The 26,775-nt window shown below is 36.0% G+C and overlaps 1 protein-coding gene across 6 annotated transcripts in view; it reads left to right on the top strand.

Moving 5' to 3' along the window:
• Positions 1-21,387, top strand: part of Pdk1 (Phosphoinositide-dependent kinase 1) — a 64,592-nt gene extending 43,205 nt beyond the window's left edge. For 5 of the 6 annotated variants that reach the window (XM_065368716.1, XM_065368721.1, XM_065368717.1 and 2 more), the window contains exons 2-10: positions 9,458-9,811; positions 12,643-12,685; positions 13,116-13,256; positions 13,654-14,104; positions 14,983-15,079; positions 15,197-15,376; positions 15,500-15,745; positions 16,127-16,279; positions 19,225-21,387. In XM_065368716.1, coding sequence (XP_065224788.1) covers positions 9,458-9,811; positions 12,643-12,685; positions 13,116-13,256; positions 13,654-14,104; positions 14,983-15,079; positions 15,197-15,376; positions 15,500-15,745; positions 16,127-16,279; positions 19,225-19,329 — 1,770 coding nt within the window. In that variant the 3' untranslated portion in view covers positions 19,330-21,387. The remainder of the gene's footprint in view (positions 1-9,457; positions 9,812-12,642; positions 12,686-13,115; positions 13,257-13,653; positions 14,105-14,982; positions 15,080-15,196; positions 15,377-15,499; positions 15,746-16,126; positions 16,280-19,224) is intronic. The other variant, XM_065368720.1, reaches the window with a different exon arrangement.
• The last annotated feature ends 5,388 nt before the right edge of the window (positions 21,388-26,775 follow it).

The following is a 26,775-nucleotide window of genomic DNA, read 5'->3' as shown; positions in this document are numbered from 1 at the left end:
ATGACGAACTACGTAGGATATTTTTGGGCGACTCGACTGCAATAATGATGTTTATCGATAATGACGTCATCGTTTATATCATCGTTCGATACAAATCGGCGAGTTATTATAATTATTCTCCGGCGACAGATTTTTCATTTTACACCCCCTACCGCTACACTTTCTTATCTTTCGCGCCTCCTCGCTGGTTTCTATAACGAGAATAGAAATATTTTCGCCTTCTGTTGAAAAGAATTCGATCGATTGGAGAAAAATATGTATTCGAAAAGTACGAGATAGGTATTCTTCGAAACGAAACGATTAACAAAAAAAAAAGCTCGAAAGTTTCTTTTGATGATGATGATAAGGCGGCTCCGACTACGCAGCAGCATTCGCAACAAGCTAAACGAAAGAAAAAAAAGCGAGAAAAAGGAACTTTTGAAATGCGAAATTTTTTCAAGCAGAAAAATACCTTCGTTTATTTATTATTCATTCTTTTTTTTTTTTTTGTTTTCTGACTTTCAAATCATCGTTGGCGTGAAAATTCCTCCAGGAGACGTATGCGTAGGTTTACTTACTCACGAAAAGATTTTAGATTTTACAAGTATGTATTTCAGTTTCGACTCTGAAAATACGAATGAAGACCGAATTATTTTGAGAAAAAAATTGAAAATGGACATGGAGGGGAAAATGTGAACGTTATTCGCGGATATAGTGTTGTAAGTATTTGCCTTGTTCTCGAAATAAGATATTTATACCGAGTCGTAATTGTAGGTGTGAGGGTTATGTGAAGAGGGGGAAGGGTAACCTTTACCCATTAACTCGTCGAGGCCACGTATCGAGTGTCTACATTGTCGCGACGATCGCTCGACGTGACGTTTTTGTCAAGAATTTTCCTCGTTTCGCGAATCTTGTTTCTAAATTTGGAAAATTTTTCTCCAATTTGTGTCTTCGGTATTGAAAATTCGAATGAAAAATACACAAAAGTTACTTGAAAAAAAAATTGCGAATAAAATCTGTAAATTTCGAACTTTGATGTGGCAATTTGTAACGTAGAAAAAATTCAGTCAATTCAAAAAAAAAATTTTTCATAGGGAAATTTTTCGGTCACTCGAATTGGTTGTCGTTTTGTTATTGATCGATATGAATCCGATCTTCAGTCTCTTAGCATTCAGCATCAGCAGCTGAAAAAAATGTCCTCAATCTTGCTATGTTGTAGCTCTCGATATGCCTCGAAGGAACGAATCACATCTGCGTGCAATGGCGGCGGAATCTCTCCACTTCTCGAGCCAATTTTCATTCTCGTATCGACTTGTTATCGATATCGAGCCACTCTGCCCGCCGCCGTCGCCGCTCCGCTCGTCGGCGTCGTCATCTTCGCGTCTTGGCGCGTCGGCAGGTCGACTTGGAAACACGTGTAATTTAATCTGATCGTTTGGCCGTTCACGTTGCAAGGATCATAAAGTCACGGACGCGATAGAAAAGAAATGGTTATAGCAGAAGAAAAAAAATGAAAAAAAAACGCGAATGCGCGAACCGAACACAAACGTTGTGACGGAGTTTCGTGAAATTCTCTCTTCTGCTGGCCTCCTCACCTCGAGCTTAAAGCTCCATCAATCTGTTTGTGGTGGTAAACTTTAGCATGTGTCTGTATACTCTGTAGTAGGAGCTTACAGCTTAATTCAGTTCGCTGTGCAACCATTACTACCGGTGCGAATTCGTGGAAAATGTATTTACGTATGTAGATGTATGTAGTTTTTCTATTCTTCTTCCCTCCACTCTGCCTCTTGGCAATGTTTATATCGATTGTAAAGTTCGATCGTGCGATGCAGTCTATATGTATACAATACATAGGTATATGTGTAACTGTTCCGCGAACGTATTTGGCACTTGGGTATTTTCGTTTTTTTTGAATCGATTACCTCTTCGTCGAAATTTCGACGCCCTATGGCCGGCCATCTCACTTTAGCTCTTCGAAATCGAAACGATGAGTAAAAATTCTGCTAATTTGATACCGCGTTCAACGGCGGCGTTTCAAAAGTAGCTGTTTTAATGCTCGAAATTTATTCGCATCGACCTTGGTAAATTCACGTGTATTTCGATTTTTTCTTCGATTTACACACACACTCTTCTCTCTCCATGTTGCACGTCGAAATACAATTTCACGAATCGAATTATATCTATTTCTAAGAATAGAATGTCATTAGTATGGTAGATGATAACTTCGTTTCGATTTGAATTTTTTATTTCATGTGGGCTGGGGAAAATTGTAGAATTGTTCTGGCAAGATTCTGTGATTTTGATGAAATATCTATCGTGTGAGAGAAAAATACCCTTTTTTTTTGGATGTGTGATTAAAATTTTACACTCGAATTGATTTTCAAGAATTTCGGTTACGTTATTATAACGTTTCTGTAGCGTTATTGACTTGAAAATACGGTTATTGTAACGTTATAATTTTTGGAAATTTTCAATTATTTCCCATCATTTTACTGCAACTTGAGAATGGGAAATTTCTGTTACATGCTCAGTAACGTTATTATAACGGTACAGTCGTGTTTCAATAACGTTATAGTAACAAAATTATTTTTCAATTGACGAACATTCATGCTGTAAAAGTGAAAATTATTTATCATGATTCATGTTGGAAAAACTGTGCAATAACGTTTCATTATGTTACGTTATTGTTACCTTTTTTACGTTATGGTTACGTTATTGAAGTTTTGAATGAGAAACTTCTCTTATGAAGTTATTCAATTTTTAGTAATTCTTCATTTTTTTTTTTTGGTCTTCGTCATACTCGTATAATAACGATATGATAACGTTACAATAACGGTTATATAACGTTATTATTCGGTTACGGTTTTTTAAAATCGGAAACGAAAAAAAAATAATATATCTTCTGAAGGTTATTTAAGTTTGATAACGTTATTATGCAGTTAAAATAACGTTATTATAACGTTATGATTGTGTTTCAAAATTCAAATGTGAAAAATTTTGTCAAATTTGTAAAACCCTCTCTGGATAATGGGGAGACACTGAGACAGCTTGAAAGTATCAATTTGGTTGTTCGCAAAGTGATTCGATTTTCACCTGCTTCGATCTTTACACTCTCGTTTTCTACCATTTAACCTTTTGAAAATGGCGAATTTGCACGTCGATTCAATTCAGGCCGACGACGTCGCGACGTTTTAGCTTCGCCGCTTCATCGTAAAACGACCGAGAAAGTCATATACATAGAATAGTGGGTGGCGGAGAAGAGAGGTCGTGTAAGAGTATGCAGTGCACTCAGTCATGAGACCGTAGCCTGATCATTATACGGTATTATCGCCACCACACCACACCCGCCCGCGTCGCGATGCCCTTTCTTTCAGCATACTGTGATACAATGTTGCTTGAGAAAACGAGATTAGGACGTTGGCGTGTGGCATATTAAAAAAATTTACTGTGGAAGCGCCGCCCAAACGGACGCCGCCGCCGCACCCGCGTCATAAGTATTAATAGATTGCAACGAGGTCGTCGCGATGCAATTGAAATTGATGCTTGGCTGTGTAGGCGGGCGGGGCGGAAGAGGGTGGCTCAGGCGAAGGGATACTGCCTTATCAGTCGGTTCGTCTTCTGTGGCGTCTTTCTATCTTCGTCTTTCTTGGTGCTTTTTCCCCCCTCTCGTGTTAAGTATTAATGTCATGTCTTGGTTATACACTTAATGCTAATTGCTGTACGTACGTGTGTAATTTTGGCATAACAGGCCGATAATGTTAGGCACGCGTGTGCATGTATTTTTGCCTTTCCATACACACGTGTATGGTTGATGATGAAGATGCTCCCCCTTCCCTGTCCCCTGCCATTACGAATTTCAAAGCTGACCATTCGAAGCGAACTGAACAAGGACGAGGAGAATGCAAGGATATACGTGGTAGGGCCTCGTGTGCAAAGGTGAAAGGTGAAAATTGCAGAGAATTAGCTCGGTTTTTTGAAAAATTACTGCACCTAGAGTAACTTGAGCGAGGAGTTTGCTGATATAAGAAGGCAAGAGAAAGGGCAGGGGGGTCTGCGATGCTGTATAGTGTATGATGGTGCCTGGTACGTCGTCATCGTCGTGTAACAGATGCTGTATGTAGTTTCTCACCTGGTGTTCGTGTGATAGTCGCACACTGTACACCTGTGAGAAGCTATGGCTGCTGTGATTTGGTAGTTCGCACGATCAAGGTGCCTTTTTTTTCAATCTGTGCCCTGGCTGTCTGCTTGTTCGGTCAGAAACCTTTTCGATTAAAGGAAAGATGCGATGGCTGACCACCTCCTGCACCCTGCGCAGCTTTTCGATATACTGATACTTTGTAAGGGTATATCGAAATGATATAGGTGTGAATGAGAGAAGGTGTATCTTGTTGCGTTACACTTGCACCCTCTTCTCCCTCACTCTTTGATTTTTTTCAAACATCCTGTGTTCTGTGTGAAGAGTAGGGATATATGTTAGCCTTTTCTCGGGGGTACTTGTTTGTCGTGTCTTCTGCGTTGTGATACATCGTACCCTATATTTTTCTACGAAAAACGGAAATATTGTCACGCGAAGATGAGAGAAGGGAACTAGAAGACTATACAATAGAGACTCGGAGCGGACAGTAGAGATGAAAAAAAAAAGCATAATGGTAAAAAAAAAAGGCCGGAAATATCGAATTAATAGCTCGATTATCGGGCGTGAAAGTTTTTTCTACCCGCTGCGTCGTTGGGTTCGCGTTGTCTCGTCTCGTCTGCTCCTCGAATAAGGATCTCTCATCAATGGAAAAATAACATCCGGTGGTCGTAGTATGTTGTAGTAAAGCAAAGCGCGCCTTATTCGCCCTATATGCTTTTCCCTCTCGTACGAAGTGTATTCATTTTAGGCGCATATTTTGGAAAAGGGTGCGTCACAATCTGTTGCTCTCTTTTTTCGGTGGTCGTAATGTGTAAATGGTAGGAGTTGGTAGGAGAATTCGAGGAAATTAAGAGCATTGTACTAGGATTTGGGGTAAGTAGTCGAGGTGTAGAGAGGAAGATTTCTCACGTTTTTCGAGATGATGATTTGTAATGTGGGCTTTTCAATAATTGGCCCGATTTATCGACATCGAACGAGCAATCGTGGCTGTGTGTTCGAGGATATGATGTGTATAAGGGCATTTCTCTGTATGTATGTGTCGTAAGATTTGGTGGTCTTTCATATAGAGCCCGCTTATATTCGTCCCTTCCGTAGTTGACATTTCCGTTATATCGTTGAAGAGCGGAGACGTAGGGAAGGGAGGAAAGAAAAGCTCGATAATGAACCGAAATTGCGATATAAAAAAATAAACAGAGGTACACACGAGAGGGAGGAAACGAGCTGATTTTTCGATGGGTTATCTACTGTTTTCTTTTTCAGTTTCATTCGGTACTCGTTGTGGTCGTATTGTGTGGACAATTACACGTAGGTGGGCAATTTTCCCTTCGTTTATGATTTAAAAAAAGATGCCGGCCCACTGTATTCCGCTGCAGAGCTTAGCACGCGAGAAAATATTCGTGAATTTTTGGCGTTCGCTGCGGTAGTTTGTTCGTGTGTATACTATGTAAATCTCGTAATACGTATAGTATGTGCATTTTAAATGTATGTAGAAGTAGAATACGAATGATATGGAGAATATAGTAGAGAGGATTCAGAGGAGAAAAGCGACAGCACGACGACGGAGGCAGCAGAGCAGCGAACTAGTCGCGGAAAATTTATCTCATCCGTTAGGCACGCGGCCGATTGTCCTTGAGAGAAATATTTAAATTGGCAATTTTTACCCATTTTTACCTTGACCTTGACTTTGGTATCTGTTCGGTGTATTGACCTTGTGTCGCGAGGCGACCGCTTTGATGCAGGGACGCGAGACGAAGATACGATTCTTTTCGCGGCTTAGGTGACAGTTACATACATATAATATGGTGGCCGGGTGTTCTATACGAGTATAGGTAGAGGTACCTATAGTCGAATCGATACGTCGCGTCGTCGTCGTCGTTATTTTTTTCTCTTTTTTTGTTGAAATGAAAATTTCTCGTTTGAATGTATTTACTTATACCCGTTGTCGCTGGCGAGGACGTGTTGTAAAACGATATTTTAATGTATTTTTCGACCATCGATTATTCCGGGGGGTATTTGAAATTTAAAACGAGATGATCCGTCGAGTCCGACGTGTTGAGAAAGTGACGTGTTTGATGAAAGATAGGCGGATGAAGAGGTGAAATTTGAGATCGACGTGTACGTCATTCGTAATGATGGTTTTGGAAAAGATAGGATCCATTTTTAGTGTTGCGGATGTCAAGAAAATTGTGATAGTTTTGTTAATTATCGCGATTTTGTCTAGTTTGGAGCATGTAGGATAAGGTGTTTGGTCAATTACTTGGAATTTGACGATACTACGAGATAATTACCGTTTTTACCGAGTAATTACGGTTATTTTGTCTCAATTACGGGTCAGTTACCAGCAATTACGGTTATTATGTGGTGATTACCCTTTCTTGACCGTAATTGGGAGTAATAATTTTTTGGTAACGCTGGTGCATGGTGTTCAATGAATTGGTAAATTACAAAAAAATTGAGATTTCGGGGTTATTAGTTATTACCTACCCTTAATTCGTCATTTTAGTGGTAATTACTCGTAATTTATCCATCTACTGGTAATTCCTGTAATTTACCCATTTTACCGGTAATTACCCCAATTTACCCATTTTACTGGTAATTACCCAGATTTACTCATTTTACCGGTATTTACTCTAGTTTACCCACTTTACTAGTAATTCCTGTAATTCACCCATTTTACCGGTAATTACCCTAATTTACCCACTTGACTGGTAATTCCTGTAATTTACCCAATTTACTCATTTTACTGGTATTTACCTAAAAGTCTCATAATTTACCTATTTTGCTTGTATTGTATTTACCCAAAATTCCCATAATTTACCTATTTTACCTGTATTTACCCAAATTGACCCATTTTACTGGTAATTACCCTAATTTACCCATTTTACCAGTAATTACCCCAGTTTACCCATTTTACTGGTAATTACCCAGATTTACTCATTTTACCGGTATTTACTCTAGTTTACCCACTTTACTAGTAATTCCTGTAATTTACCCAATTTACCATTTTACTGGTAATTACCCTAATTTACTAATTTTACTGGTATTTACCCAAAAGTCCCATAAATTACCTATTTTACTTGTATTTACCCAAAATTCCCATAATTTACCTATTTTACCTGTAGTTACCCAAATTGACCCATTTTACTGGTAATTACCTGTAATTTACCATTTAACCAGTAATTTTCTATAATTTACTGTTTTTTTTGGCCAATAGGCAGTAATTCATTGTTTTATTGGTAATTTCTAGAAATTTAGCATGGAAATTATCTGTAATATACCTGTATTACCAGTAATTTACCATTTTTCTGGTAATTTAACGTAGCTTATTTGGTTTCTTATACAAAATTCACTGTCATTGCGGAGTAATTACTATTATTATAGAATCACCTTCAATGTACATCATCATTGCCCCATCCTGCCTGTTCTTTGACGTTCAATTAGATGTTTCTGTATGATTTTTTTTTTTTTGCCACCAAATGGTAATTTCACCTCCCCAAGTATCCGTAATTTGTGATTTTCCTTCCCAATATCTCAACCAAGACCAAAGATATAGGCGAAGCTTCGAAACGAAAAACAAATCGTGTGTCCTAGAAAGACTGATCAGCCATCGTCATTGTACGTTCAAGTTCGTTCAGAATCCAGATTTGGCCGGTAGCGAGTGGTTAGACTTCGTACACGACTGGTGTGTTTCTGTATACGACGATGATGGTTTGAGTTTGATACAACATGTGGATCAGGCTCACATAAAAATGAGGAGAAAAAAAAAATGTTTTGTTATTTATTATGTAAAATAGTACATTGGTAAAAACAAAGTTTCGCTCGGAGTTTAATTTAATAGTCTTGATTACAAATGGTAATGGTAAATAATACACGCGGAATTCCCCGGCGACCCACAGTGTAGATTATCGCCACCGCCGCCGTGAGAAGAAACCGAGAATCTCGTCAGATGTTTGTTATAGGAGAAAGGGACCAGGGTCAGCAGGGAGAAGAGGGAGTCTGATAAAACATGCTCGAGCTCATGAACGTGCAGAGTTATCTTGGTTATCGGAAGAGTGAAAAAAAGAGGAACTGGTTTTATCTGCGTGTAATGTGCGGTGTGCTACAATATGGAATGATGGTCGAAAAACCGAGAGATAATACGATTATAAGCCCGCCAAGTGAAGTTGGGTTATTCTTAATCGTTTATGAATGTAGGGTACTTTACATGTGTGTACAAAACAAATGTGTTGGCTCGAAACATGTGTGCGAATATTTTTTCAAGTACGATATGAGTTGAATTTGAACGTCGAAGTGACGACAACTTGATGGATTTTTTATTTTGAATTCGAAGTGGTGTATGGGATTTTTTCCATAAGGATGATTAAGCTGGAATGGACCAAATTACGATTGCTCGTAGATCCGGAGAGTGGGCGATTTTGCGTAATTGAATTCACGTGTTTGTTCTGTGTATTGCTGGTGATGTCGTACGGTATTGTCGATATTTTGGGAAATTTTGGTTTTTGATGGGCCATGGACCGCACATCGAATTTCAAGTGGGAATTTTCTTTGTATAACTAACATCGTGCGTAACGAAAGGATAAATTTTACGTGTAAATGTGGCCATATTGGGTAAGGCGATGAGAAGCAGGATAGGTAGGATATACATTAAACCATGATGGATTGGCCATCGGTACAAACAAGGGCAAGGTGAAAAACGATGACGTAAATACGTAACCGAGATGATAAGAGTGGCAGTGAAAGGGATGCTGGGGTTATTGCGTTGGAAAATGTGTTCGGACGGGGCGACGAAGAGAGGAAGAGAGAGATAGGATAACATCAGCGTGTTATTGTTTTATGTATAACGGTAGTAAGAATATCGGAAAAAGGATTAATGCTGTAGTATTTCACGACAACCAACGACGAAGTTTGAAATTTTAGCATGGGTAGTTTTTCTTTTTTCATCGTGACGTCGAGGTCTCTTTACGTCATCCGGGGTTGGTTTTATGATGCTGCGTAAATTCATCTCTTTTATCAGTAGGTTAAGGGCAGATTTGCGTTTTTTGCGAAAGAGGACGAAGGTTATTTATTTTCTCCAGCGTAGTGTGGGATTGGAAGAGAAGGTTTTTGCGGATGAAGATTGAAGACTGGCAGTATTTGAAGGGGTGCAATTTTTTTCGTTGGAAATTTACCCAACTCCCCTTCCCCCTCCCCTCTCATTTACTCTCCATGAGGAACCAAATTGATGACTCTGTAGCTTTGTATCTATTATGATATCTTTTTATTGTTAGTTATTGCCCAGATGAGCTTTGTTGAAAAAAATCATCGATCTCTAATGACCATTTCTGGTATGTTTTTGTTTTACAGAAATTCATTCCGATCATACGTATGGCTCCTTTATCGCCCATGAGTGAAAATGAGGCGGTGTTGAAGAAGACGACTTGTTGCAACGGTACAGCAGCCACGACGATGGTATCGCCGACTTCGACTCCTTCAGCTACGGCCGTCGTGCCGACCACAGCCATTCCTACGACGCCTTCGGCGACAGCGGCGACCACTGTGACTTCTACGAATACTGCCCATACCCATACCCCTTCGAAAACGACGACGACGACTGCGGCGCCGGCCACTGCCACTGCCACGCCAACGATGCCACCTACCAAAAGAACACCGAACGATTTCGTCTTCGGTAAAGTCATCGGCGAAGGGAGTTATTCGACGGTGAGTACGAAAACACGCAAAATGTGCATGTGCAATTTTATTTACCTACTCGTAGTCTCGAAGTTGACACATTTTGTACGTACATATAATTATGTGGGGAATTATGCCAGCGAAATTACGACCGACGACGATGATGATGATGAGCTTTCGCATACCGTACACGTGCCTCGAGTTGACAGCTTTTTCGTCGACGACGACGAGACGCGACGTTTTTCTTCATTACTAATGATCGTGCTTTAGTCTTAATTGACTATGGCGCGAAATTTTCCGTTTAAAGGATCGCGACTGCGGTGTCAGCTGCAGTCAGCGGGGTAAAGAACGAACGAACGAACCTACGACGACGTGAATACATTTTCATTGAGAAAAATTAACTCTAAGCGAAAGTAAACGTGCGCCGGTATAGGGAGAGAGGCAAGCTTGCGCGAAATGCGCGCTTTTTTTTATGACGGCGCTGGATGTAATTCTAGGAAAGAAAATAAAACGATGAAGGTGGGCTAGAAGTGTGAGGTGAACAGACACACACAGGGAGAAAGTGTGTGAGTAATTATCGCGATAACGAACCGCGATGAAGATGGGAACAAGTGCGCGGTAGTTTTTCCTCTTTGGTCTAAGTCTGGCGCGATACGTACTTTTTCTGTGTATTTGCTCTACGTATGTATTGCGTACTTTCCTCGCTATGTACCTGTGTACTGGATGTTTCACGTGATTTGCACGATACGAATGCATGATGCATCAGGCGATTGATGTGAGTATATTTTCATAGGTCACGTGTGGGAAAAGACGACGAGGAAAAGGGGTGGACGTGAGGTTGGGAAATTGAGGTATTTGGAGAAAGAGGTTGGGTTTGAAATTCGGATCATTTTTTGAAATATTTGGGGAAGTGAATCTAGTTGAAAATGTTTTGATTTGGTTATTGCCAGATTTTTCTCAAAATGGAGAGGGGATCTTTCATCTTTGAACCGAATTGGGTCTTGGGAAAATCGGTAGGTATTTGAGACAGGAGTTCAGATTTCAGGACTGATTGGTGAAAATTCAAAATTTCTTGGATGGAAATAATTTTTTGTTACTAATGGTAAAAAAATTGTCTAAAAGCCTCAATTTTTCACTAAAAATTTCCATAAATTTTCGATCATTGCTAAAAATTGTCAAAGAGTCCTCCCTTTTGATGAAATATTATTAATGTCTCGCTTTCTGCTGAAAATAGAAAGTCTCTGGCCAAAAATTTCTGAAATTTCCTAAAAGTGTCACATTTTTCAAAAATTGCTTAAAAGTTTTGATTTTTTCAGAAATTGCTGAGAAGCCTTGTTTTTTACCAAAGGTTTGCTAAAAAGCTCTGCTTTTTGGCTATTTGTCAAAAATTGCGAAAAGGTTCTGGTTTTTTGACAAAAATTTACAAAAATGCCTCAGACTTGATTTTACAGGGTGTCTACCTACTATCAGGTCGCGAAATTTGCGAAAAAGTCGCAATTTTGAGAAAAAAGGGTCGCAAAAATTGGGAAAAAGTCGCAATTTTGGGAAAAGGGTCGCAAAAATTAGGAAAAAATCGCGATTTTTACCAAAAATTATCAAAAAGTCGCTAAAAATCGTCCTGGATTGAAAATTAAGTTTTCATTTTTTCTTTAGTGCAGAGTATGTATTTCATACGATTTTTTATGTCACATGGGAACTATTGAAAGTCGGCCAAAAACTCCCTAAAAAAAAGTGCGAACTTTATTGAAAACCCAGGTTTTTTCGTTGAAAAGAGGGGGAATGGTAGGGGGTACTAGAAAAAAAGTCGCAAGAAAAATGTCGCTAGCCTTATCCATCGTCCAGATTTATTCTGAAACAATTTTTAAATCTCTTTTTAATCGAGAAAAATTTTTGAAGGAAATAAAAATTTTCAAAAGTTTATAAAAATTGGCTGAAAAATTGCTTGAAAATCTTTCCTATCTCCTGCGAACTTCAAGGCTCATATTCCTTCTCATTTGTAAACGATTCTCATATTTTTTTTTTGTTCGCAAAACGAATCTCGAAGTAGAGACTGGTCAAAGTCTGCTCAAACTGGATAATAAAAGGTCAAATAGTCGTTATTTTGATTCATATCATGTCGAGTCGAGTCGATCGGTCCTATCATTGGAAAATTACGTACGTCTGCGTCTGAAGTATTCTGTACTCTGTAGGCAAAGGCATATTTTTGTTGTCGTATTTTTCCATTCAGTTTTGCAGATTCGAACATGTAATAACTTACTGCTTGCTATCTCTACTGTAAAAGTTGGTGGAAAATTTTCGGTATTCGCTCGATTACTCCTTATTCAACTCCGTCTGGTGCGATTAACCAGATGATGATGAAGTTGTAAAAGGGCTTTCGTAAATGATACTATTGTTAGGTTAAATGTTGGTAAACAATGGAAAAATTGGTTGTTATTTTTGGAAGATTTTTTTTTCTCAGTTGGAAAATTTTTGGTGCTAGAAAACGTACATTTTTTCAAAATAGAAGTGAATTAATAATTTAAACGAAACATTTTTTTTAATCCAGATTTTTTTGAACTATTCTGATTCGTTTTTTTTTTAAAAAAAATTACAGCATAAATTTCAAAGTTTGGGAGGAGGGGTGACTTGGAACTAAATTGATCCCAGTTGTCGCAGAGTCAGGGTAGAATAGTGCAACGAGAAAGATGTAAAAGCTCGAGACACGTGTACGCCATGTCCTACATCTAAGGCTTCCATTGCCATATCGAGTAGCTGGCGAAACAGAGTAGGCTTTCTGCTGAAAAAAAAAATTAAAAATAAATTCTTGTCAACGCGTGTACCGTCTAATGTTCTAATTTCATTTTTTTTCTGTCCGCTTGCAGGTATATTTGACCAGAGATATTCACACGCAGAAACTATTTGCGAGTAAGTAAATAAAATACCGTTTAATATAATCGTACCTAATTGAAATTAAAACCCACACACGAATGATAATATCGCTGACCATCTGGCTATTTGAATATAATCTAATTAAACGAGACTACGACAAAAGCACCGCTGCTGCATCGGTTCGCACCGATTCCTGGTTCATTTTGTATAGCGGAATTTCGAGCCTGTCGTGTCAGCGTTGACCGAGTCTGATTCGAATTGGCCAGCAAAATCGCCATAGTCAGCTCGATGCATACTGACACGTGTTTTGTGTGCATGGCGATGAACCGGTTGCATGGCCGGCCACCTGGTGACTCTGGCGTATGTGGCGGTGCATTTGGCGGCCTTGTGTGGTGGGCACGTGCGATAGTGAATTTTTTTTTTTTTCGTCGGCTAATGGAAATGTTTTGTTTTAATTTGTTCGCAGTTAAAGTTTGCGAAAAGCAGCATATAATTAGAGAAAAGAAGACCGAATACGTTAAACGAGAAAAAGATATTTTATATTACTTGAGTAATACGCCGTTCATCGTGAAGCTTTTTTATACGTTTCAAGATGTCGATAGATTATGTATCCTTTTTCATTACTTACGCTATATTTCATCGTCGTCATAGAGGTATTAATATGTATGTAGATGATGAGGATCAAGTACATATTGTATGAGGAGATAGAGCAGAAAGAGAAAGCAGGTGAAGGGATAAAGCTCGACAATAATTGTGAACAATGACAAGATTATCGTTAAGTACATTCTGCATTCGTATTTAACCTGATTATACACGTTAATTATGATGACTAGCAGAACAGGTGTGTGGATACTTGCATATACATATGAGTCTCTAAGTACGAGTACGTTTGAGTGATGGTCTATTGTAGCTCGAGCGAAGAATAGTATTGTCTCAATGACCATGTCGTATCTTCATCTCACACGAATTCATTCGAAACTTTCCTTAACATTCACCTGGTACAGATTTCGTACTAAGTTACGCCAAAAACGGCGAACTGTTGCCATACATCAATAAAGTCGGATCTTTCGACATGGACTGCACGAAATTCTACTCGGGCGAGATCCTGGCCGCTTTAGAGTACCTGCACAACGCCAACGTAATTCACCGCGATTTGAAACCGGAAAACATTCTGCTGGACGAGAATATGCACATCATGATCACCGATTTCGGCTCCGCTACCATGTGCAAGCCGCCTCGCAAGAACGGCATGTCGAACGGATGCGGCCGAGGTGACGACGACGACGACGACGAAGAAGACGAACCTCGCAAGCGCAAGAATAGTTTCGTCGGTACTGCCCAGTACGTGTCGCCGGAGCTGCTCACCGATAAGCCAGTGTCTCCTAGTTCCGATTTGTGGGCCTTCGGGTGCATTATTTATCAAATGATCGCCGGATTACCGCCGTTTAGATCGAGGTAAGCGATGAAATCGTTGTAATTAGGCAAGTTTACTCGTAATTAGCGTCTATTTTGGTAAATTACGCGTAATTACGGCCGAATTCTCAAAATTACCGGTAATTACGCGTATTTACCACCGAGTACTCAGAATTACTCATAATTACCCGTGATTTACTCGTAAAGTACTTAATTGTAATTACCTGTAATTTACATGTAACTTACTCTTAATTACCTGTAAATTACTCGTAATTACCCGTAATATACTCGTGATTTACTTTTGAAGTACTTGTAATTACCCGGCCATAACTCGTAATTACCTGTAATTTACTCGTAATTTCAATTTCCCGTGATTTACTTGTAATTACGCATAATTTACCAGAAATTGCCACTTGAGGTAATTCTTTGTAACCAGAAATTTTCTTGTAGCTAATGGTAATTTTCAGTATTTTTGGTAATTTTTCGTAATTACGGGTAATTTTCTATAATCAGTGGTAATTTTCGGCAATTTCTTGTGATTATTGGTAATTTTTTGTTAATACTGGTAATTTTCCAAAGTATTTGTAATTATGGGTGATTCTTGTAAGTATTTGTAATTACCGGTAATTTTTGTAAATATTTGTACCTAATTAACTAATTATGGGTAATTTTTGTAATTTTTGGCAATTTCTCGTAATACTGGCGATTTCTTGTGATTAGCACAACGATTGGTAATTACGGTAATGGTTTGCAGATTGCGTAAAATTTGTGTATTTTTCGGGTAAATTATGGGTAATTACGAGAAATTTTCGTTTTTTGTGGTAATTTGGGTAGTTTACTCGATTACTCAATGATTACGGTTATTTATAGTAAAAACGACGATCTCTCCTAATAAATCTTTTCATTTTTATGTTTTGCAGAAGCGAATATATCATATTCCAAAAGATAACGAAATTAGAATACGAATTTCCAGATGGTTTCTGTGAAAAAGCCCGCGACTTAGTTGAAAAATTACTGGTAAGTGTTTGTTGCGTTGAATTATGACGCCGAAAGCATCGAATTTTGACGTTATTTTCGATCAACGACGACTTGCTGTTTTCAACACTCGGAATAATTCTGTTTTTCTCCGTACAGGTTCTCGATTCGGACGAAAGGTTGGGCGCCAGAGATACCACTCGTTACTCGTCGATCAGAAGTCATCCTTTCTACGAAGGCTTAGATTTCGAAACTTTGCAAGATACCACTCCTCCGCAAATCTACCCTTACCTGCCAGGACGCGATTCCGATAGTCAAGAATTACGTAGTCATTACAGAGTAAGTTTTGCAAAACAAACAGTATAAATGTGTATTCTGTCCTCATCTTTCTGTTACCTCCGAATATAAAAAATATGAAATTCTAGACCTTCGATTAACCTTGTTTTATTTTTCGATTCGCAGGTACCGGATAATTTGGAACCGGGCTTGAACGAAAAACAGCTAACCAGACTGCTAGGCTTAGATATCAGGTGGGCCGAGCCCGAACAGCCACCTCAGACAGTCAGACCGCGCAAGAAATCCGGTGTCATGGATTTAAACGCGGAAGAAATCAAAGAACAGCTCGAGCAGCAGAAACGTTCCAGTAAATGGGATTCGATGGTACAAGGCAATCTGATACTGAAACAAGGACTGATCGATAAACGAAAAGTGAGTGTTGTCGAATCGATACCTACTATACAATAATACACCTACACATTCGGCTTCTGTCTGTACAAATAATTGGAGAAGAAAAAAAAACGAAAAAATACGCGAATCCACAGTCGAAGGATTCGCGTATTTTGTGTTATTCCTGTCTTTACTTTTGTTCGTTGTCTTTCTCTCTTTCTCTCTCTTTGATCGAAAATTTGCGTTTCTTCTGTGTCTTGAGACTGAATTTGACGATTCTTTTTCTGTGTACCTTTGATTGATGTGAAATACGTTCCTCAAAATAATACGACTACGACTTTTTCGTGTACGAGACATGCCCATCCCAAGCGTTATACACGTAAATACCGTTCTGTATCTGATATATGTTGATTATGTTTTTAGGGTTTATTTTCAAAACGGCGAATGCTGCTGTTAACAATGGGTCCTCATTTATATTACGCGGATCCGGTTACGCATACGCTGAAAGGCGAAATACCTTGGAGTCCTGAATTAAGAATAGAACCTAAAAACTTTAAAACATTTTTCGTACACACTGTAAGTGGAACACGTGGGCATTTTTGTCTTCACGTGTTTATTCTATACTTACATATGCCGTAGTACAACACTCTGCTGCCTCTAGTCTACATAGCTCTACTATAATCTAACAGTAACACACATACTCACACTCACACACACACACGCAGTAGTTAGTTGATCTTGGTCGTTGGCTCTGGCTGGCGTTCGAGGATTACACTCTTTACACGCGCGTAATAATTCTAACCATTATTATTTTAGTTTCGGTGTGGTAGAGTAGTAATTAGTTTTCACCGGCTTTTATTTTGAAAAAAGTATTTCGATTGATGAAAAATTTAGTTAAAAAAACGAAAATTTAATGATTTTAAAACATTTTGGTAGTATAAATGTATTTTTCCGGTGGCGATTTATTGACTCTAGGGTACTTCGTCGTTGATTATTCTGTCGTATTATACTGTAGAATTGTCTGTATTTCTTCCCTTTTGTGCTTGTCTTCTATTTAAACGCATTTCCTCGCTTTTATTTTGTATTTTTACGAAGTGTCTCGATGAAATCGATCATTTTCGAGCGAGAAATTCTCTTTTTAATGCTCTATTTTCGTGATTTTGAAACGTTTGAAAATGAGGATTTCCTAATTTTTTTTCAATCTTTATTTTTTCCAACATTTTTGAAATACGAAAATAGCTCATTGAGAGAACCGTTTGAATCGACACTCTCCGACTTGAATGAAACCATGCAAGACCAAAAGAGCATGTCTTAAACAATCCGTAACTAAAATTTTTGGGCCCTATAGATCATTTTTGGATTATTGTCGAATTTTTAGAAAATTAAAAAATATTCAAAAAGATGTTTCGAAGGCGATTTTTAACATTTTTTAAAATGAAAAATGGTCTTTCCAGAGTGATTTGAAATTTATGGAAATTCTGAGAGATCCCTGGAGCCTCTAAAATGACCCAAAACTAGAATTGCTCAAAAAATCAATGTTTTATGGATAAAATAACTTTTTTGGATGCTCAAAAATTCTACCAAAAAGGAACTTTTGAGATTTGAAATTTTTGTTCATGGAGGTTTTAGAATATACTGTTTCGATCTATCTCGGTTTCGTTCAAATTGGAGAGTGCATGTTCAAAAGGTTACCTTGTTATAAAAGAATTTCTAGTCTCGAAGTTGAAAGTTTTTGAGACACACTGTACTTGCAATTATTTACATGTAATCATATCGGTTATCTACATAACTAGTGAAAATATTTCTCATTTTTTAGTACCTTTCTTCCTCCCCTTTCTCAACAGTACGTTACGTGTGACTAAGTAACTTCTGGCTACTTTTGAAAATATTTTAAATTATCCAATTTTTCCAAATTTTTGCTCTGTATTGTTGAAAAAATGAGAAAAAAATTCTAACAAATTCCGCCTTTTTCAAAGTAGCCCAAATTGTTTCTTGCTGAAATAATTTCTAAAAATTATGATTTTCCTCAAAAAATTGCTATGAAATCTCATCCCCTCCCCCTCCCAAAAAAGTCCCAAAAGTCCCGCTTTTTTGGCAGAAATTGAATGAAGAATCACTTTTTTTTTGACAAAAATCGCCAAAATATCACTTTTCTGCCAATAATTGCCAAAAAATCTCGCTTTTTGTTAAAAATTGACAAAACGTTTCATTTTTTAGTAAAAGTGGTGAAAAATCACATGTTCTTGCACAAAAATTGAGCTCTCCAAACTTGAGATTTTTTTGCTAAAAATTAACAAACAAAATTTCTCCACTTTTTTGAATAAAATTGCGAAAAAATATCACATTTTGACCAATAATGCTGAAAAATTCCATTTTTTTTCTGAAATAATTGTAAAAATCTTTTTTTTTTTAAAATGAAAATTCTCAATCTAGTTTTTAGCGAAATTGCTGCTTAGTCTGATGTCCTCCCCCTCCCCTCTGTCCCTCCTTAAAATTACTCACAAGTATTGCTTTTTTGACAAAAATTTCCAAAAAAGTACCAATTTTTGATAATAATTATCAAAAAGTTTTTTTTTGCCAAATTGTTAATGTTTTGCATTTTGCAAATTTACTGTCTCTAATTCCTGCTTTTTAGCAAAATTACCAAAAATTACTTACATTTTTTGCTAAAAAGTGTCGAAAATTGTATTTTTTTTTTTCAACAAAAAATTCAAGAAATTTTATCAAAAATTGCTAAAAAGCCCTTTTTTTGCAGAAATTTTCAAAAGTACAGCTTTTTGCCAGAAAGTGGAAAATTCTCATTTTGTTGCCTCAAATTGCCAAAAAATCTCAATTTTTTATTCAAAAAGTTGCAAAATTATTTTTTGAAAAATTTACAAAAAAATATCATTTTTTGACACTAATTGGTAATTGTTAAGAAGTCCTGCGTTAAAAACGAAAAGTTTTTTTTCTGCGTTGGAATGTTTTGTCAATTTTTTGGTTAACTTTTTTTTTCTTTTAATCCACTTGAAAATTTCTACGGTCATTTTAGACTCATATTAATTAAGAAATGAAGTATTAAAATAATTTTGGTTCCTAAGTTACTTTTTTTAAAAAACAAAAAAAAAATCATTTTTTTTAAATTCTCATTTTTTTAGAAGTTTCTAATTTTTCAGCTGATTCAAACTGAATCGGTTAATATTCATCCCCCCTCCCCCTCAGGTTTTGTTCCCTAGTTACGTAGTAGGCCGATTTTAGTGTATTTAGTATTTTCATTATTCATTAATCAGGCATTTCAAACGATGATTGTCATTTTTTCTCGTCAATGATTGTAAAATGTATTTTTTTGCTATTAAAAAGAAATCAAAGTGAACAAATTTTGAATAAAATTGCAATTTTTTGGGTCGTTTGCATGATAACATTCGATGGAAATGCCTGATTATCGACTTGGAAATTTTTTTCAATTTTTTAATAATCCTAGTTATCGATATTTTTAAGCTTCGTTTTCCAATTTTAACGAATTTTTTCATTTTATTTTACAGCCTAATCGAACATATTACCTTGAAGATCCGGAAGGTTACGCCCTAGATTGGTGTAAAGCTATCGAAGAAGTTCGAATCACTACCTACGGAGCGGACAATACATAACGATGATTTAAACAACAACTTTAGAATAATTTATTTATTTATTTAAATTTTTAGTTCATACGTTTCTCTTTCATATTTTTTTCTTTCGTTTTTTTTCTTTTTTTTTTTTACTACGTTATGTAAATTAATCGCAAACGTGTTAATTAATTTAATTCTGTTACGAAAATTTCTCGTCTCCAGTCACAACGTATTTTTTATTCCGTTTTCGGAATTTGGGCCTTCGAGGGACGAACGCGGTACAAAAAATGCCAGCCGAAGTCGAAGTGTAAAAAACAAAAAATCTGGTATTCGTTTTTTTTTTGAAAAGATTTTTACGAAATACGACTCGGATGTTGTATTTTTGATTTTTATTTTCTCTCCTCGTATGTTTATTTTTTTTTTGTGAGGAGGGTAGTGTGATTTCTGCATCACTATTCGGTTATCCGGCCAGTCTTTTCGTAAATATCTTGTCGCGTTATTATTTATAATTATTGCGACGTCTCGGTCGGGCAGGCAAATAGATCGAGACGTTGCGAGTAGTCTCTGTGATATTTGTTTCGTTAGGTTTTTTTTTCTTTTTTTTCTTTCTTTATTCTACGAGGTAACTTTTTTCCTATGTATTGTGTAGTAATGTTGTTTATTAATATTTGCCTCGAAGACCGGATTTTTTACTCGCCGATACGACTCGGACTCCCTCCCTCGGCTCGATGATGAAAAAAAAACGTGTAGAAATATCTCGCGTAGTAGTAGCCAATTAGGTAATAATATGTATTTTTTGTCATCGCGTATTTCCTCTTTCTCTCTCCCTGCTTGGAGGTGAAAAAGTCCCGAAATTCGAATAAATCAACTTGATACTGCCACTCTCGCGTATATTTATATTATTTAATTGTAAATACATTTATAGTATAATATTAATCTAATCCTACCTACCCTACCGGCGGATTAATCAAAACAAAAAAAAAGAAAGAAATTCGTCGAGAGAGTAAAGATGGACACGGCGCGTTCAAAGGTACCTTAGACTCGTTCTTTTTATTAGTTACCTTTAATAGTTACTTCGTGTGCGCGTGTGTTGTATTTACTACTTTTTTTTTCTTATATTTTATAAGGTAATTTCTCTCTTTCCTTTATTTTTTATTAATAAAATTCGAAGCGAAAATACGAAAAAAAATATAAAAAAATTGAAAAAAAACTCACGCGATGTATATTACACTCGTATATCGTTTTGTTACGCGAGATGATTTATTTCTCCCTTTATTTATTTTTTTTTCTGACGATTTAGGTCATTTTCCCTGTGCCCGTGTTGGGTAATTTGTTAAATTATTAGCGATCTGAGCGTATTTAATTACCTCGAATTTATTTATTTTTTTGTTGTAAATATTTATAACCTCTGGATTTTGTTTTTTCATCCGTTTATAGCGAAATTGATTTCAAGTGTATATAGAATTAGCACACTTTTTTTCATTTTTCTTTTTCTGTCTTTGATCACTGTTTTTTTTTTCTCTCTCTATTTCTTATGTATTTGGAAAACAGAGAGAAGTCGAGATTTTTTAGGTAAGCAAATTGTTACGTTATGAAAATGATAACGAAAAAATGGAATTGAATTTTCTGTTGTAATAGTCAAATGTGTTCATACTAGAATTTGTTTTTTCTACTATTTAAATACCCTCGATTTTTTCTCCTCCTTTTTTGGATTAATAAGTTAACTCTTTTTTTTTTTTTTTTTTTTTCTAATTTATATACTGGTGTTAAAACTAGTCAAATTTTTTTTTGTCTTCATTTTAGTACTATTGAAAACGGTGGTTAGAGCGTGATGTCGATTTAAAAAAAAAAAAAAAAAAAGTATGGCAACGCAAAATCTATGGTAATAGAATTTATTATCTTTTCAATCGGTATACAGGGTGTAACACAAATGCTGAAAACACGTCGTTGATTTATAAAAAAATTTCAAGTTGTTGAATTTGTTGTTATGTAAAAGAATTATACTACTTCGTATACCAATTTGTTTTTAGTATACTAATTAATATATCGTCGTAATCTGACTGAATATTTTGTAATAATGCAATACATTTTAAAAACTAATGCGTTATGTTGTTATTGATTGAATGCTGGGGTAAATAGGCGACAATAATTTCTTCGATAGCCTGGTTCCAAAGCGTTCGATTATTTCTAGGACCTTTTGAAGCCTGGAATCAAAAGTCCTCATTTTTAGGCAACGCTGTCCCAAATCCTGGGCATTTTGTGCTAAAAATTGTCTAAAAATTCAATTTTTTGGCGAAAATGTTGTGAAAAGTCGTGTTTTTTATTGAGACAATCATAAAAGGTTCCAGTTATCCCAAAATTGGCGAAAGTTTTTTCGCTTAAATTTGTGAAAAAAAGTTCAACGCTCTGCTATATTTGCCTAAAAATTTATGTTTTTTGCTGATAGCCGAAAAAGTGTTTTTTTTTTTTTTTTTTTTGAAAAAATGTTCTCAAATCGAAGTTCATCAAATGTCCCAATTTTTGGTCAAAGCTGTCCAAAATCCTACCCCATGAGTGAAGTTGTCAGAAAGTACTTTTTGCTCAGAATTTACGAAAATCTATAATTTTTGTAAAAAAAAAATGATTTGGTAATTTTGAAAAGAATTCCGAAGTTTTTACTTAAAATTTTGGCATGTTTTGCCAAATTTGAAAAACGTTTAGGTTTTTTATTACAGAAGCCAGAAAAAAGTCCGAGTTCCATTTTAGGTCAACATTTTTGAAAAGGCTTTACTTTTGTTAAAGGTGTCAAAAGTTATAATTATTGTTCTCAAAAACTTGTTTTTTTTTTCAAAATTGTCAAAAAAAACTCCCTTTGTTAGAAACTTTCACATTTTGTCAAAAAGTGTCGATTTTTGTCGAACATGTCATTTTTTGCTAAAATTTTTTAGTAGTAATCAAAGTTGTCAAAAGTCCCAATTTCTGGTCAAAGTTTAAAATTGTGAAAAGTTGTAATTTTTGTGTAAGTATGTTGTGGATTTTTTTTCCTTTTGGTTTTTCCATTGCCAAAAAATTTACCTTTTGTAAAAATAATTATCTTTGCAAAAAATCCCAAAAAAACAGTTTTTACTTATTTTTATTTTTTCAAGAATTCAATGCTTTGCTAAATTTGAGAAAAACACATGATTTTCGCTAGAAGTTGAGAAAGTCTTATTTATGGTCATTTTTTCAAATTATCGCCTCATTAAAATATCATGATAACCTCAAACTTATAATTATTAGCATCTTCAAATTAACATATAAGACCTCATTAAAATATAATAGTAACATCAAATTCAAAGTGAAGATCAACGACCTCAAATTGGTAAGTACATTATGTTACGTAATGCATCCATTTTGAAAAAAATTATTGGAAGGAATACCTGAGTAGTGGATAAAAAATAATTAATTATGCCCCTGCAAGAGATCACGATAGGCAATCATTACGACCATAAAATTGTGTCATTCCGCAGGTAAAGGGCCCATTTGGTCGATATTGAGTTGGGGGTGGGGGGGTTAAGTAGACCTCCGGAGCAATCATATGAGCTGGATAGAAGCCCAAAAAGTGCAAAAAAAAACTCCAAAAAAAAATCCAGAACTAAAAATTTGAAAAACTCAACTTTTGAGAAAATTGCCTTCAAAGTTTTTTTTTCTGAAAAAAGCTGAAATTTCACGTAATCCGAAAACCTTCATACCTAAAATTGAAGATTATTGTTTCTGATGTCAAATATTACTACCCACCTCACCCACCTGCAATAGCGATTTTTTTTACTCAATATTTTCATGTTTATGAGTATTTTAAGCCTGAAAAACAATGATTAATAAATTTAAATTTTGCATAAAAATTCATTACTCTGTTCAAAAGCAGAAAAAAATGATTAAATTACATTTTCTGTCAAAATTTAACTTGTAAAAATAAAAATCATGAAAAAAAAATTTCTACCCCAGGCGCGATTCGAACCCAGACCTCCTGCTCCGCAATCCGTTATCAGTGTCACAGCGCTGCACCAAAGTAAAACGTGTTTTTGAATGGTATACATGTTGTCACCGGCAACTAGGTGCAGTATAATTTGTAGGGTATTTTTTTGGAAGCGAATTTACTGCTAAGAAGCAAAAACGACCAAATGGGCCCTTTATAGAAAAACTTTAGTTCCGTTTTTCTCTGCTTGGGGCGCACCTGCAGCATTGATACTTCGACACGAGATAGTCGGATATGTTCTACATTGAAATCCATCAAAACCTCGATTTTCAATTTTTTCAACTGTTTCACTAAAAACACAATTATCTCGATAAATAGAAACGACCAAATGGGCCCTTTACCTACGGAATGACACAAATAGAGATTGGTTCGAATTTTCAACGGACTTACAGCGCCATCTGTCGGAATAAAAAATAAACTTGGTTCTGTTTTATAAAAACGCGGTTGAAAATAAGGCAAACTGAGCGCCAGGTATGCGAGTGGCGCTACCTATTGGGGTATTTTGGAAACTACGTCGAAAAAATATAGAAATTGGTTCTAAAGTGTTCTTTCCTAAGTAGTTCCAAAATATTCCAATAGGTAGCGCCTTACGCACAGAATGAACAATGAAGTTTCTGTTTTGTTCCGATAGATGGCGCTGTTAGTCCGTTGAAAATTCGAACTAATTTTTAGTCAGTGTGAAAATAGTTCCCTATCGTGATTTTTTCAGGGATGAGGCCCCGAACAATTTTTTTTGGGTTTCGGGTTTTGGGGCTTGGGCTTTCAATCAAAAATTTATTAGGTCTTGGGCTTGGATTGGGGCCCAGGAAATTTTGGGTTTGGGTTTCAGGGCTCAGTTTCCGGGGCTTTCCGGGGCTTGCAATTGAGGGGTTCCATGGAAAAGTTGCCTTGACCATTTTTTTGTTTTTTTTTTCATTTACAATTTTGAATGTACAGTAGACTCCCGATTATCCGCCCTAATTGGGGCTCAAGGTCTGGCGGATAACGAAAATGGCGGATAATCCGAAATAACGTTTTCAGGGAAATTCGTTTTGTAAGGGTGAAATTTAAAAAAAAAAATTCCAACTAAGAAACGAAAAAAACATGATTCTTTAGAAAAAATTTGAGAAAATGAGCAGAAATGAGAAAAATATGCATTGAAACGAGTAAAAAGAGCAAAATATGCTGAAATATACGCTAAAAACAGCCAAAATATGCAAATATGTATGCATCCGCCCTCAGTAGGTCGGATAACCCGGAGGGAAGGGCGGATGAAATTGGGTCGGATAAGCCGAAGGGCGGATAATCGAATGGCGGATAATCGGGAGTCTACTGTACATATTAAAATTTTTTTATCAATCTCACCATATTCAGTGATATTGAACCGTCTTCCATGAAAAAAAAAACGAATTAGTAAATGTTGGCTTGTAAAAAAAATTTTCAAGTCCATTTGAACTTATAAAAATCAGTGAAAAAATTGACTAAGGCCCCTTTTCCATGAAGCCCCTCAATCGCAATTTTAATGAAGAATAAAGTAAAATCTTATTTGATTTTCTGTTGAAAAAAAAAAAAAACATTTTAAGGGCAGATTCCGATTGCTTTTTTGAAAATTATTTGAATGAAACAGTTTTTTAAAAAAAAATCAGGGCTGAATTTTGAATTGTTTTTAGGATATTAGAAGTTTTATTTGAGATATTTGCAAAACAAAATTAAATTTTGTAAGTATCATTTTTCAAAGAACAATGAACTAGGTACCTACAGAATATTATCAATGATGTACCAAGAACCCCTTAAAATATTGAACTTTTTGCTGAAGTTGTAAATTTTTTTTTTTTAAATCATATTTTTTGACTTTTGAAGTTTTGAGATGCGCAGAACGGTGAATACAATAGTAATTTACAAAATTCACACAAGCCCCGAAAAACCCAGCCCTGATCACAGTTTGGGATTTGGGGCTCACGTTCGGGGCTTGGTTTTCAGAGGAATAGGTTTCGGGCTTCAGGCCAGGGCTTTGTAGGTTACAGTTTTTAAGGTTTTGGGGCTGGCGCTTGGACATTCGGGCTTCGAGTTCGAGGAAATAATTGGGACTTTTTCGGGTTTCGGGTCCTGGTCCTGGGCCTGGGCCGGGCCTCATCCCTGGATTTTTGCAGGAGTACAATTTAATTTTTCATCGGAATTTGATTAATTACGATTTATTTGAGGTCGCTGATTACAATTTTGATGTAATTATAATATTTTAATGAGATTTTATGCTAATTTGATGGTGCTAAGTACGATTTAGAGGTTATTAGATCCAAACAGACAAAATTGAAAAAACAAAAACAAAACATTGGATACTGAAGAATTCCAAAAGTCGAGCTAGAATTTGTCTATTTGAGCATCTGCAACAAGTAAAATGACTTCTTCGATGCAAAAAATTCAAATCTATAGTTGATTTTAGTCAGGGATGCCAACTTGCCGGATTTAATCTCGTTTTGTATTCTTTATAAATTATTGATCATATTCGCTGAAAACAACCCCCCACGTTTCGAATAATTTTTATGCCTTGAGAGTAGGCAACTCCTTCGTCGCATTCAAATAAAACCCCGTTTTTCTCCATTTAAAGCTCCTTCACGAATGTAGAACAAATTACTGTTGGTACATCGAGACTGCTGAGTTCAAATTTTCAATTTAATTCACTCAAAGATACCAACTTACCGGATGAAAAACAATTTTTCGACGTCAATTAATCAAACATCACGTATTCGTTGAAAACCCCCACGTTTCGAATAATTTTTATGCCTTCAGAGTAGGCAACTTCTTCAACACATTTAAATTTGTATATCTACTCATCAATATTATCAACTTTTTAATACGCCCAGGTATCAATTCACGTTACTGTAGGTAGATAATAATTCCAACATTGAGCGTTATTGTGTTTCTTTGCAGGCATATCTTATATAAATTTATTAATTTTATCCTACTTGAATCAATTTATATCATTTATCATGTTTTGTATCTGAAGGAAGAGGTCCAAAATTCTAAAATAATGCAATACATGTGTCAGAATCTAAACCCTCTGGAAGCTGAGTATTTATTTTGAGTCAACCGGTTTTAAGAATCAGAATCATCGCCTTCGAAAACAATATCTCATCTCTACATTTCTACTCGCTTTGTTTAGTTTTAAAACCTTGCTAGTCAGAATGAGACGAACACGACATCTTGTAGGTATAGTCGAATTAAAATTTTTTTTACAACTTGATGTATTTTTTTACATTCAATACTGGAAAAAAATTTCTACAATACATATCGTAGTTGTGATGTAATTTTTTACATCATGTTGTGGAACATTTTTTCTTTTCATCCTGATGTAAAAAATAAAATTGCATCAAGTTGTCAATTGTCATTAAGGACATTGTCTATGCAGGGTTGATGGTGTTTGGGTTCTGTTATTTTTTTTAAGCAACCAGTGAACGAATTACGAACCACGTATCTATGCACTTAGAAAACAAAACTAAATTCATTTTTCATTCCAT

Source organism: Planococcus citri, chromosome 5 (genome assembly GCF_950023065.1).
Source record: "Planococcus citri chromosome 5, ihPlaCitr1.1, whole genome shotgun sequence".
In the NCBI taxonomy this organism is placed as follows: domain Eukaryota; kingdom Metazoa; phylum Arthropoda; class Insecta; order Hemiptera; family Pseudococcidae; genus Planococcus; species Planococcus citri.
The sequence above is the reverse complement of the archived record's forward strand: the minus strand, read 5'-3'. Positions and strand labels throughout refer to the sequence as shown.